Source organism: Cotesia typhae, unplaced genomic scaffold (genome assembly GCF_013202065.1).
Source record: "Cotesia typhae breed Kobodo isofemale line unplaced genomic scaffold, CoteBio_Ctyphae contig_10, whole genome shotgun sequence".
Taxonomy (NCBI): Eukaryota; Metazoa; Arthropoda; class Insecta; order Hymenoptera; family Braconidae; genus Cotesia; species Cotesia typhae.
The window spans coordinates 765,587-778,159 of record NW_027423710.1 but is presented as its reverse complement, the minus strand read 5'-3'; the positions used below and the strand labels follow the sequence as shown (position 1 = coordinate 778,159).

Genomic DNA, 12,573 nt, shown 5'->3' with positions numbered 1-12,573 from the left:
AAGTTTACTACTGGTTGGTTGGTTGGTTGGCTGATGTAGAGATGTCTTTCTCTTTCTCTGTGTGTTATGTTTAGAAAAGTGAAGAGAGTAAGAACCACCAACCAGTAAGAGAATATATCCGAACAAGAGAGCTGGTTTGCTGTATATAATATATATAGATATATGTGTGTAGACTGAAAACGGTGAACGGAGATTTCTCCACGCGCAAGTTCAATATTACCACCTAGACTGTGGATGATGGTGTGTGTATGCGCCACACCCGCCCGTTATCTTTTCTTAATAACCTAATGTTTTTTAAAACGTTATTATTATTTTTCTCTTTCCCCCCCCCCCCCCGTTATTTCGACCCTCGTGTCACGTTACGTTTTATACCTGACACTAATGATCCAACATTTAATAACCCACGAGACTTATCACTTAAATATCAACATTTCATAATTAAATTACCTACAGCAACACACATTGATATAAATTTTATTTTTCTTATTTTATCATGACATTTAACATTTAGCTAATGGATTATTGTTTTTTATTACAGACGTCAAAGACCCTTGCTGGGTGGAGCTTGAGTAGTATAACTACTCTAACTACCAGTTGGAGTAGTAGTTGGAAGCTGATACTGTTGATAAATGTGAGTCTTTTCGCAACAACAAATTCAGCATTTTGCCCGAGCGGATGTACCTGTGATGACGAAGCCCTCGTTGTCTCTTGTGTAGGCGTTAATCTCGATGTTATTCCAATCGCGCTTAATCCCTCGACGCAGAGGATAGTCCTCAAGGAGAGTCGCATACGGATGGTAGACGCAGCAGCCTTTCAATTCTATGGGGACCTAAAAAATGTCGACCTATCCAGCAATCATTTGTTTACCATTCCAAATGGAAGTTTTGCCGCTCAAAAAAATCTCGTTGAGCTTCATCTTAAACACAACAAAATATCCGCCCTGACCGAAAAAACTTTCCAGGGTCTGGTCTCTCTCACGGTACTTAATTTACGTGATAATTATTTAGAGAGTTTGACCAACGGATTGTTTACTTCGCTAACGAAGCTAGAAGAGCTCGATCTGGGACAAAATAGAATTTCAAAAGTCGAGCCAGGTGCATTTCAAAAATTGGGCGCTCTACGTGTCTTGTATTTAGATGACAATCAGTTAAAGTCAATTCCCTCACCGGCGCTGGCGCCCTTAAATGCCCTCGCTGAGCTACACATTGGATTAAACGGATTTTCAACGCTTCCAGATGAGGCTTTCAAAGGATTGGAACGGCTCGCGGTGTTGGATTTAATGGATGCCGGGCTGGACAATATAAGCGAGGGGGCTTTTCGGGGTCTCAATTCATTAAGATCCCTAAAACTCGGGGGCAACAAGTTACGAGAGGTCCCGACAAAGCAGCTGTCGATATTAAGCCGTTTGGAGGAATTAATTCTCGGGCAAAATTCATTTACGATGCTTCGCTCTGGTGCATTTACAAGTCTGTCAAATTTGAAAAAGCTGGATATATCTGGAGCTAAATTACTAACGACAGTGGAGCGTGGTGCGTTTGCCGATAATGGTAATCTTGAGACGTTAATCCTGAAAAGTAATCGTCGACTAACTACCATGGAAGACGGTTCACTGGCCGGTTTACCGAATCTACGTCACTTAATGCTACGGGATAACGCTTTTACGAGTTTCCTAGAATCTTTAGTAGCGTGGGGTGAATTACGTCGACTGGATTTGAGTGAAAATCCGGTCATTTGTGACTGTAATCTTCTGTGGCTGGCTGAAGTTTTAGTCGCTCGAAATTCAAGTCCTGTTATCTGCGCAGAACCTAATGAATCCCGCGGTAAACCGTTAAAGGGTATGGAACCTGATGAATTGGGTTGTGCCTTTTCAGACCCTAGAAAGCAAGCACTTATAGCCACTGTGTGTGCCGTAGGTTTGGCTTTGTTTGCCGGAATGGCTTTCTTCCTCTACTACCGTTGTCGCAAGCGTGTTCGTGACGCCCTGAAGGATTACAAGTGGAAGAACCGGGCGATATCCCGAAAGGAACACGAGTATCAGAAGACATTTTCAGATGAGGAGTACATTGTCCGTAGCACCCACGGTGCTCATCATCACCGACAACACCCGGCTCACTCTCTGCAGCAACATCATCAACAGCATCAACAGCAGCAGCAGCAGCAGCACCATCAATTACACCAACAACAGCACCAATTTCAACATCAGCAGTTTCAGCATGTCCAGCACCCCCATCAAATTACACCTGGTATAAAGCCAATCCCGGTGACGGAACTGTAGCTAGAGCTTAGGGCAGCGAGCCCCGGGAATGGCGGAGTTTGGTTCTTACCTCACGGTGGGACCACTCCGGCCGAGGGTTTCACTTACATTGACGGAGAAACCGCCCGGCAAATGCGTCGACCAGGCACGCTGCCCGTGCATTCAACAGTCAATTATCTGAGGAACAACAACAACAACAACAACAACAACAACAACAATAACAACAACAACAACAACAACAACAACAACAACAACAACAACAACAACAACAACAACAGCAACAACAACAACTTAGCAGCCTCAACAAACAACATATTCTCAGCAGTAACCTCAGCCCCGATCGATAACAACAACTCTGTGATAACCAGCAATGGATCTACGCGACACATGAGTCATTCGTTAAGACGGAATCCCCCAGCTCTTCCGGCTTGTGCTGACTCTTGTCGCATTGTCAACGACGAGCATCATTCATCATCCCAAAGGGAAAAGCAACACTCACCTCCCTGTCCTCAATCATCGTATCCTACTTTACCGATAAACGGTCACTCGACGGTTTCCTCTTACTACTACCGGGAGCAACGTGACAATGGCAGTAGTAGTAGTAGTAGTAGTAGTAGTAGTAGTAGTGGTGGTGGTGGTAGTAGTAGTAGTAGTAATAGTAGTAATAATCCTACTCGAGATAGAGACAGAGAAAGGGAACGAAGTATTCGTGATCGAGAGTTACCTCCGCTTCCGCCTCACAGAAACAACGTGCCAATGGAACTTGAGATCCACGATCAGTTGAGTAGCAACGCTGGATACAGAGAATAGATAAATATCTATCTATAGTCTAGGGATTTTAATTTAACTGCCGAAAATAAAATCAAGACTGATATTGATGGTTATCCATGCACAGAGCTTCTTCCCTCCTTATTCCGAATCGAGTTTTAAGAGGATACCCCAGTATCAATACCAATTGGATTCAGGATTCAGAGAGTCCAAGATAAACAATGAGAGTGTGTCAAATTGCCAACCAACTAAAACAAAGAGAAAAAAAGAAAGAGTTAATGGGCTAGCTGGCTGGTTGTTTTTTTTTTTTTTTTTTTTTTCAATATTTTTTTTTTTTTTTTTTTTTTTTTTTCATTTTTAATGATACTACTACTGGTGAATTCTTCCGAGGCAGCTCATCACGGGATCCGGGATCCGGGTATAAAGTCAAGACTGAAATACGTCTAATAAGACAACACACATTCCTCGGGTATTTATTTTAAATGTCACCGGAATGTCGTGAGTCACTCTGTAATTATATATTATATATATATATATATATATATATATATATATATGTAAGTGTGTGTAATTATTCGCGGATGTTACGTTAATGGATGATAATGAGAATGTTAAATGTTGAGAATAACAAGGAAGAAAGATATTCTTCTATAAGAAGTAGGTTCGATAGTGGAATAGATAGTAATTTAAATTATTATTATTATTGTTATTATTTAATTTAAAAACAGTAACAAAAATGATGGTCTAAAGAGCGAATTTAATTTTTAAAAAGGACTTATTTACCTCTGGGTCTTGTATTATACAAACATAAGAGAATAATAATAATAATAATAAATAAATAAATAATATTAAATCTGTTTTTGTTACTTAAACAGATAAATATATATATATATATATATATATATATATATATATATATATATATATATATATATATATATATATATATGTATGATTATTTTCTCAAGTTAAAAGAGCGTATTAAATAATTAAGTACATATAATTAAAGGAAAAAAAAAAAAAAATTAAAGACCCTATGTCAAAATTTAGAAAAAGATATTTGTAGGTATTATAGAAAAGACCTTGATGTGAAAAATAAAATAAATATGTACCAGAGACGTGTTCACGCGTAAAATAATAATAAATAAATAAATAATATCAGTTGACTACGCACTGATAAATTTTTTTAAAATAACTGAGAAATTTAAATAAAAAAAAAAAAAAAAGAAAGAATAAAGTTTTTCTCAGCGAATAACAAGCAAATGTGGTATCATCAGAATGTACATTACTTTGAAATATTATATGTATAAAGTATGTAATAGCATGAGCTACTGTCCCGTCACTGCCCGGAGGAATATAGCTTCTCTTGGTGAGTGTACTCGTTGGAATTCCACGGCCATCTTGGTTGCTGGTTTAGATTAAAGAGGAAAGAGGAAAGAGGTGACTGTACCTTGAACCAGTGGATGTTGAGTAGAGAGCAAAGTTAGATCTCGAATCTCTCTCTTACTATATTTTCCCTCGGCTGCTATTAAAACTCTTTTCTTTTCTCTTGTTTCTATCGTTTTATCGTTTTATCGTTATATCAAATGTTGCTGCTCTTTGTTAACTTAAAGCAGTAGCAGCAGCAGCAGCAGCAGCAGCAAATTCAGTACTTGTCTTTACTCGCAGCAGAGTCTTTAGACCGCGATCCAGCAATCGAGTTGCTCGATTTCCCATCCAATGGAATGCAACTTACGCCAGCTATTTCCAGCTCCTTCAATCAGAATAATCCATTTATTTATTCTGTTGTCCCTTTTCACCATTTAAATATTTTTTTAAAATTAATATCCTTTATTATTATAATTGCTTTAATTATACTCGGTGCGTAATCTCTGGTACTGCTGTCGTCAGACTATTATTAACTATTTTTAAGTTGATTAAATACTTATCGATTTATTGTTACAAATTCATCCATTTTAATATTAAATAAAAATAAAATGGATTTTAATGCTAGTCAAAATCGACAAGAGCTCATTCAAAAAATATTGGTTAAATAAACATTCAAATAATTATTTTTTTTTTTTTAAAAGTACCCAATAATAAAAAATAAATAATAATCCAATAATAATAATAATAATAATAATAATAATAATAATAATAATAATAATAATACATAATCTTTTATGCACATTCGTATTATCTTCCACGTACCTAATCCTAAAGTTTATTGATAAAAATTTTTTCGTATCCGAAATATAGTCTTAAACTTATATTCTTGTAAAAAAAAAAAAAAAAATAAAATAAAATAAAATAAAATAATAATAACTGTACGGCAAAATTACGAATGTTAGCTCCAAAAACATAAAGAAAAAAAGAAAAAAAAGAAAAAAAAATTTGCTCTTTAAATAAAATATATTATTTTGAACTTTGAGGGTGTTTTTAGGTGTTTTTGTTAAACAACCTTTTAAATGAATAAAACTCAAAAGGATATTTAAGGAGAGATCGTTGGAAGCCTTAATGAGAAAGCAATACTGAAACTTTTAAAACGAACGAGTATCAAAGTTTTTAAAATAAAATCAAATTTTAAGCAATTTAATCTTTTATTCTTCGATAATATTCGTAATGTATAAAATTTAATGGTCTTGTGATTCCCTCAAGGTAAAGGCTAAAATTTTCTAACAATTTGTTTCTATATTGTTGTATATTTAAGGTTTAAATTAAATATTGAAAAAGAAAACGATAAAATATTTGTCGAGTTTAATTATCGATAGCTGGAATTTTATTAAAAATCAGTGCCTGGTAGATTGCCAAGGACCTGTCGCCTTTAATGCAGCAATAATTTAGACTGTAAATCCCGAGAATTATTTTCCTTGGCAATCGTACTTTTACCGAGAAACAAATTTAATAAAATAATTATTATTTATTTATCTATCTAAATACCACCCTGCTTATAAAAATTAAAAAATAAAAAATTAAAAAGTCGCTTTTACCCACTTTTAATTACTATAAATAATTTTTTTTTTTTTTTTTTTTTTTTTTTTTTTTTTTTTTATATATAAGTAAAAATGCTTGGAGGGATTCCCCTGTAAATATTTTTCGTATTTGTTCTTTAATGAACAATTAAATATCCTAAAAACGAATAAAAAAAATAATTAATATATAATGCCATTTTAAAATTACCATGTTAACTAAATTAACTTTACTGTATTTAACAGACTTTATACACACCTCTATACTGTAAAACTAAAATTTAAATTATTATTAAAAGTTCAGCATTGGCTGTCGTGCCACATAATCCTACTTTATAAATTTAATTATTTATTTTTAACCACAAAATATTGTTTTAGAATACGTGGAAATGTAAATATTAAATGTACTACATAACAATAATAATAATAATAATTAATAATAATAATAATAATAATAATAATAATAATAAATATCAAAAGTCCTTTTATCGATAAGAGTTTTGGTATTATAATATGTAATAATAAATTATTTAAAAAATGCTAGTGATTTTGTTTTATCAGAACAAAAAGAATTGTGTAAATAAATTCTCATTGTTCGATAATTTCGTTACTTATCATTATAAATTATAAATTATAAAAAAAAAAAAAAAAAAAGTAAAATAATTTATTTATAAATGTAATGTTAGGTTTTACTTATAAGTATATTATTATTAATACCGATGTAATAATTATAGAATTCTCAGCATTATTTTGTACATAAATAACTTTATCGATAAATAATCAATAAATCTATATAAAAATATCTAAATTTATTGTTTTTATTAAATATATTATGAAAAAGGAGAGAGAGAGAGAGAGACTCTTGGATGGGTTGATAGAGGTGTAGGATTTTATGTAGCCTTTGGGCAGGATTGGCCAGCCGAGATCAAACTATCACTATTATCATCATCATCAGAAGAAGAGAAAGTGTAGGTGATGGTAATTCTACAAGAGGAAAACAACAGAAGCACCAGGGTGGTGAGTATTATCAGTAGACTCGGTGGATGGAATTTCCCATAGATAGAGGTAGATAGAGTTAGATAGAGCGATACGTCGAGAGTAATTAATGCCGAGTTACCATATCCAGACATCACTCTATGTTATAGCTTGAGCAGACGTGTGTAAGCTCGTTCTACTAACCTCATCTCATCCTTTAGCTTCAGACATGTGCTTTCTGTGGTAAATCTGTATACTTATATAGATGGTTCATACACTCGTTAGTACCGGTAAAATTAATGTTGTCTCGCGAATAGATCTTTAGCACAGTCATCGGCGGCAATGTTCACGAATTCCTCTATTATCACATGTCACGTTACTAACATACAGTAACCATACAATAGAGTTTCTCTAACAACAGCATCACCCTTATATAACACATGGAAAGATGATGAGTCAAGATGAATTGCGCCTGTGACATTGTTGCTGACTTATTTGTCACTCATTTAATGGGCTGTCGTGATTTACTCTGTCCTACATTTCCATCTTCCCCTTTTTTCTTTTTTGTTCTTTCTTCATTTACAATTGGAAACTATTCAGATCTTTTTAATGCTAATTAAAAAGTAAATTTATTTAAATTATTTTTATTTTACCCATTTAATGTTGGTTTATTAATGAATGATTAGCTAATAATAATAATAATAATAATAATAATAATAATAAAGAGGGTAAAAGGAATGAAAAATAGTACAAGGCATATGCATTAGCATAAGGAGGAGCAAGTTGTAAGTTTATTAAATTATATACGGCACGCACGGCATTAACCAACCAGTTAGCAGCTAGCAGCTAGCAGCATCAGGAGTATAACTAAAAGTAGAAGGGGAAGGGAGGATAGGGTTGGTTTGCTCTTATATCAGGAGCATCAACAACAACCTCCGTGATTCTGGCCATTAACTCGGTACCGCGATCATAATGAAAGTTACACCAGCACTTAAATTAGGGTGTTGATGGTGATGCTCTCAACCCAGCTCTTGATGGTGTTTGTTGGCATTTTCTTACTTGACGACTTTAGTACGACTCTACAACTCTACGGTAATTAAGTATACATTAGAAATTTGTTGTCAGCTTATAATAATAGCAAAAAACATTTAATTTAAAGCCTGCACTGTAAATTCACAGTCGCATATTCTAGCCGAGTTGATCCTGGTAGCCCCCGTAAGCTACTCCAGGGGGTTGAGCCGTTTTCTCTCATCTTCTCTCTTCTTCTCTGTTCTTCTCTGTTCTTTGTCGGGACCGGGCGTTTCCCCCAGAGCCTCGAGCGTCTGAATTCAAGTTTCTCGCGGTTAGATGGCAACGCAAGTTTAATATCCTGCAAAGAGACGTCTCCTATTATTACGCCGTTATCTCCATTTTATAAATTTTATAAATTTTATAAATTTTATAAATTTTATAAATTTTATAAATTTTATAAATTTTATAAATTTTATACACAACCAACAACTAAAATAGCTTTATACAGCCTCACTAAAAAATTTCTTTATTACTTAACTACATTTATAAACCATTTTTACTTTAATTCAATTATTTCTTTAAAAAATCAAGTTTTTATTTATTTTTTTTTTTAAACATTATTTGATTCGAATAAATAAAGAGATTTAAAAAGCACACAGAGGTATCTATTTCTTGTTGAGCAAAACCTGATTGTGGTCGTCAGTGCATATTTAAACGTCAAGTTGACGTTCTTGAACCATTCTCAACGGGCATCAGAGAAGAGAGAAGAGATAACTATCCACCAGGATCCACCACTGACTTGCTAATATATATGCAAATTAACTATTTGATAAATAATTCAGTTTTTTGGTTTGGCATTTGGATTACCGGAGAAATAGAGAGGAAAATACTTTTCTCACACTGACAACTCATTCCTATATAAATGTAAACAAAAAAAAATTAATTATCAATCTGGATTTTAAAATATAAAATATATAGGTTAATTGAAAAATTTATATTTTTATATTTTACCAAAGGTTTTTCATCCGTTTACTCAATACTGGATACTTGACGCTTTTCTTTCAAAACACTCTAAACTCGACGTAATTCCACAGACTAGACGTGCTTCACGCTCAAGCACATATTGCTCAACGTTTCACTACTCCTCGAATGCCGTCTATTACGCGGCACCTCGTTTTTCATCAAACTCGATACATCCGCTCCTCTTCTATATATATTATATATTTTATATCTAATATAAACATCTATCATATATACAATCTTATCTATATGTATTATTAACCCATTACAAACCATTGATTTAATAAATTTATTTTTTTTTAAACAATCGATTAATTATTTCGGTGGTTTGTTTCTCAATAATCAGGTTTATTATATTTTAACACGCTGCTAGAATTCACAATTAAAAAATTAATTATTTTAATCATTAATAGAATTTAAATTAATTAGATGAAAGTGATGAAAGCCCAGTTTTAATTTAAATTCTCTTAAAATGCTTTAAATACTAAAGGTTTTAATCAGGCTATTACAATACAAAGAGATTAATTGAATTAAATGATAATAATGTTTCCTTATTGATTTAATTGGACCGAGTACCCTCCTCAATATTTTAGAATAAAAAATAATAAATCCAAAGAGGGTTTTAATGAAAACACTGGCTGTCGAAAATGTTGACGAAATACGATAAACTTTTTGGACAGAAATAGCAAATGAAATTCAATCCGACGTGGCTAACTTTATTCAATAAACCAAGGACAAGACGTTGATGGTACACCACAGAGCTCTGTATATATATTTTACTTAATACAAGTGCAGCCCCTGACACAGGACACAGTAGCAGTAGTAGTAGCAGCCGAGCCGAGCCGAGCCGAGCCGAGCCGAGCCGAGCCGAGCCGAGAGTCCGTCTGGACGCAATTTGCATCACTGTGGTTTCACCATTGTCGGTATATCTCGTTTGAGATGAACGAAAAACCCAGAAAGAAAATTTACTTTTTAAATTTATAGTACAGAATAAGATATAAGATTGTTCCGAGATTATAAAAAAAAAAAAAAAAAAAAAAAAAAAAAAAAAAGTTTAATCGCTAAACTTTTTTTCCCTTCGTCCTCATGTTGGATTGTTTTTTATTTCATTCAAATAGACTTTTCATAAACTTTATTAATTTATAATGTCTTCGGAAATGAGATTTAATAAATTTTTTTTTAAATTGTCTCCGGTTAACTGGCTAACTTTATCACATATTTTGGAGATTTCAAAACTCCGGTCTGCTCCGCTCTAATATATTTATAATTTTATAAATTCTACATAACTATCAGTATAAATAATAATGTTCGCTGCTATTCACATCTGAAAACGTAACAATCTTCTTTACCATCAACTGCACTCTGAGATTGACAAAAGAGAGTGTGAAACGAATATTTATAAATTATTATTTATTCTCGTAGAAAATTATAAATGGGAAAAAAAAAAATTAAAGTTAAATTCAACCATCACCGTAAGTCCGTTAAATTAAAAATTTAGGAGTTGAATTATCATAAATAAATAAATAAAAGTTAATTTTTAACATAACACACAAGAGCGTCTTTAGCACAGTCTTTGTACTCTCGGAAGTTGGGTTTATTGTTCAGATAATCTTGGCCTTTTAAATCGACACAAGCACACCTACTATTCTGTGGGGAAGATGGATTCTCGTAATACTGCCTTGGTACTCCTACCCATTCTCTTGGTATTCCTCCACTAAAATACAAATTACATTAGATGAATAGATGAATAATTTTTAATTTATTAGGTAATAAAAATTATAAATACCTTTGATTGGTACACCAAAACTTGGTTCCTTCTTCGGGATTCCACTCGACATTACAAGGAGGAAATATTTTATTGACCTTATCTTTTTCTGATGTCTCAACTTCGGCTTCTAAAACCTTCGCCAAGAATTTACGGTACTCTGGTGTTTCCGTCCCGTATTGATCGTAAAATCTACCGACCAATTTACCTATTAAATGTTTTATTTATTAATTATAAATTATAAAAAATTAATTGTAATAAAAATTAATAGTATACCTTTAAATAAATATTTCTCATGGTAAGACTTTAACCAATTATTTAATAACTTAGCTTGCTTGTTTGTCAAACTTGACAGGTCATCAGTCAATCCTTTATCATTAAAGTCTCCAGTTATAAAGGCTAACGATGCATCACGTCCTTATAAATAAAATAAAAAAAAAAAAATTAAATATTCTTTTGTAAAACCTTGTAATTATAAATTCTAGAATTATATAATCAACTTGAATTGTTTTTGTGATAAAATGTAAAAACAAACTAAACAATTAACCTGATTATAACCGGTAATTTTTTCAGTATCAGCAATTTTAAATAAATAAATAATAAAAAAAAAAAAAAAAAAAAACACTTACAGCTAACTTAAACGTTTACATTTTATTGCTTGCTATTTAAACTCATTTTTATTGTTAATGTATAACGGATAATTATTTAGGTCACAGAAAATATGAAAGCTCGACTATCACTCATTTTATTAATTTCTAATGAATTATTCATTATAGTAAAAATAAAAGAAATTTTTAATTGAAAAAAATAAATTAAGTATTACCTACGAACGCATGATAAGTATTTCCTTTGCCGTAATATTGTTCTCCTTTGGAAACGTCAAACACTTGTCCCAAAATCGACAAGTATAAACCACTCTCCGGGGAATTAAATTTCTCTAATTCATTTTTACTAAATAATTTATCAGTATCACCCATATACAATTTGTATGCTCCAATGTAATCACCGTATATTAATTTACCGGTGATTGATCGAGTCCAATCGTTTAAATAAAGTGACCATCCAATTGCAAGGATCACAGGGATCCACATTTTTACTTTGTGAGCCATTTTTTTTTTTTTTTTTTTTTTTTCCCCTAAAAAAACAATCAATTACTACTTTCTTTTTAATTAACGATAATAACTTTTAATTATTTTACTTACTCTAAATATCCAAAAATTAAAAACAAAATGTAATATAAATAATTTAGCACATAGAGCACTTATAGTTGTTGACAGTACAGAGAGTAAATAGCTACTGTAATTGTCGATTGAAGAAAGTAACAATAAACACGTGGCTGTAAGGTTAACCAACTGTACAAGATAAAATAAAATAAATTATTATTATTATTATTTGGATGACCCTTGTTGAAGTTGGCACACAGCCGACGAAAATAATTAATTTTTGGTATAGAGGGTAGAGGGTACCTCTACTCCAATTCTTTTGTCACGTTTTTGAGGTCATGATAAATTCGCCTGTGATTTCATTTATTGGGAAAAATTTCAAATGTCAAGTGACCTTTATTATTTTTTAATTGATAAAAAATGATTTGACATCTTATTATTTATTATTATTTTTTAATTTTTCAGTTGGATTAAATTTTATTTCAAATTTACTATGTGGCGGCACTGAATCCTCAGTCACGCCTCTACAGGCAGGAAGTTCAAAGAAAGCGCTCGAAGCGCCCACTACTGGCCAGAGGAAAAAACAAAAGCAAATCTCAGCTACCACAGCTATGTCGTAAAATAATAATACTTTTCTTTTTATGTGCAAGACATTATATATACATGAGT

General features: G+C 32.3%; 2 protein-coding genes across 4 annotated transcripts in view; one reads left to right on the top strand and one right to left on the bottom strand.

Annotated features, from left to right (window-relative positions):
* The window catches only part of LOC141526590 (uncharacterized), an 88,377-nt gene extending 85,018 nt beyond the window's left edge, over positions 1 to 3,359 (top strand). For 2 of the 3 annotated variants that reach the window (XM_074241736.1, XM_074241659.1), the window contains exon 6: positions 539 to 2,415. In XM_074241736.1, coding sequence (XP_074097837.1) covers positions 539 to 2,275 — 1,737 coding nt within the window. In that variant the 3' untranslated portion in view covers positions 2,276 to 2,415. Of the gene's footprint in view, positions 1 to 538; positions 2,416 to 2,584 lie in introns of those variants that run through there. The other variant, XM_074241802.1, reaches the window with a different exon arrangement.
* A 6,701-nt stretch (positions 3,360 to 10,060) lies between these two features.
* Positions 10,061 to 11,895, bottom strand: LOC141524889 (neuferricin). The gene is made up of 4 exons (XM_074239078.1): positions 11,565 to 11,895; positions 11,018 to 11,158; positions 10,763 to 10,949; positions 10,061 to 10,690 (listed from the first exon to the last, which is right to left on the bottom strand). The coding sequence occupies exons 1-4, from the start codon at positions 11,848 to 11,850 to the stop codon at positions 10,507 to 10,509; spliced, it is 798 nt and encodes a 265-aa protein (XP_074095179.1). The 5' UTR covers positions 11,851 to 11,895; the 3' UTR covers positions 10,061 to 10,506.
* Between the last annotated feature and the right edge of the window lie 678 nt (positions 11,896 to 12,573).

Excerpts from the sequence above, each read along its gene's own strand:
- LOC141524889 (XM_074239078.1), bottom strand. The coding sequence starts at position 11,850 with ATGGCTCACAAAGTAAAAATGTGGATCCCTGTGATCCTTGCAATTGGA. Across the intron at positions 11,159-11,564 it reads TACTTATCATGCGTTCGTAG|GACGTGATGCATCGTTAGCC; the intron begins GTAATACTTAAT and ends TTTATTTATAAG. Across the intron at positions 10,691-10,762 it reads TTTTGGTGTACCAATCAAAG|TGGAGGAATACCAAGAGAAT; the intron begins GTATTTATAATT and ends TTTGTATTTTAG.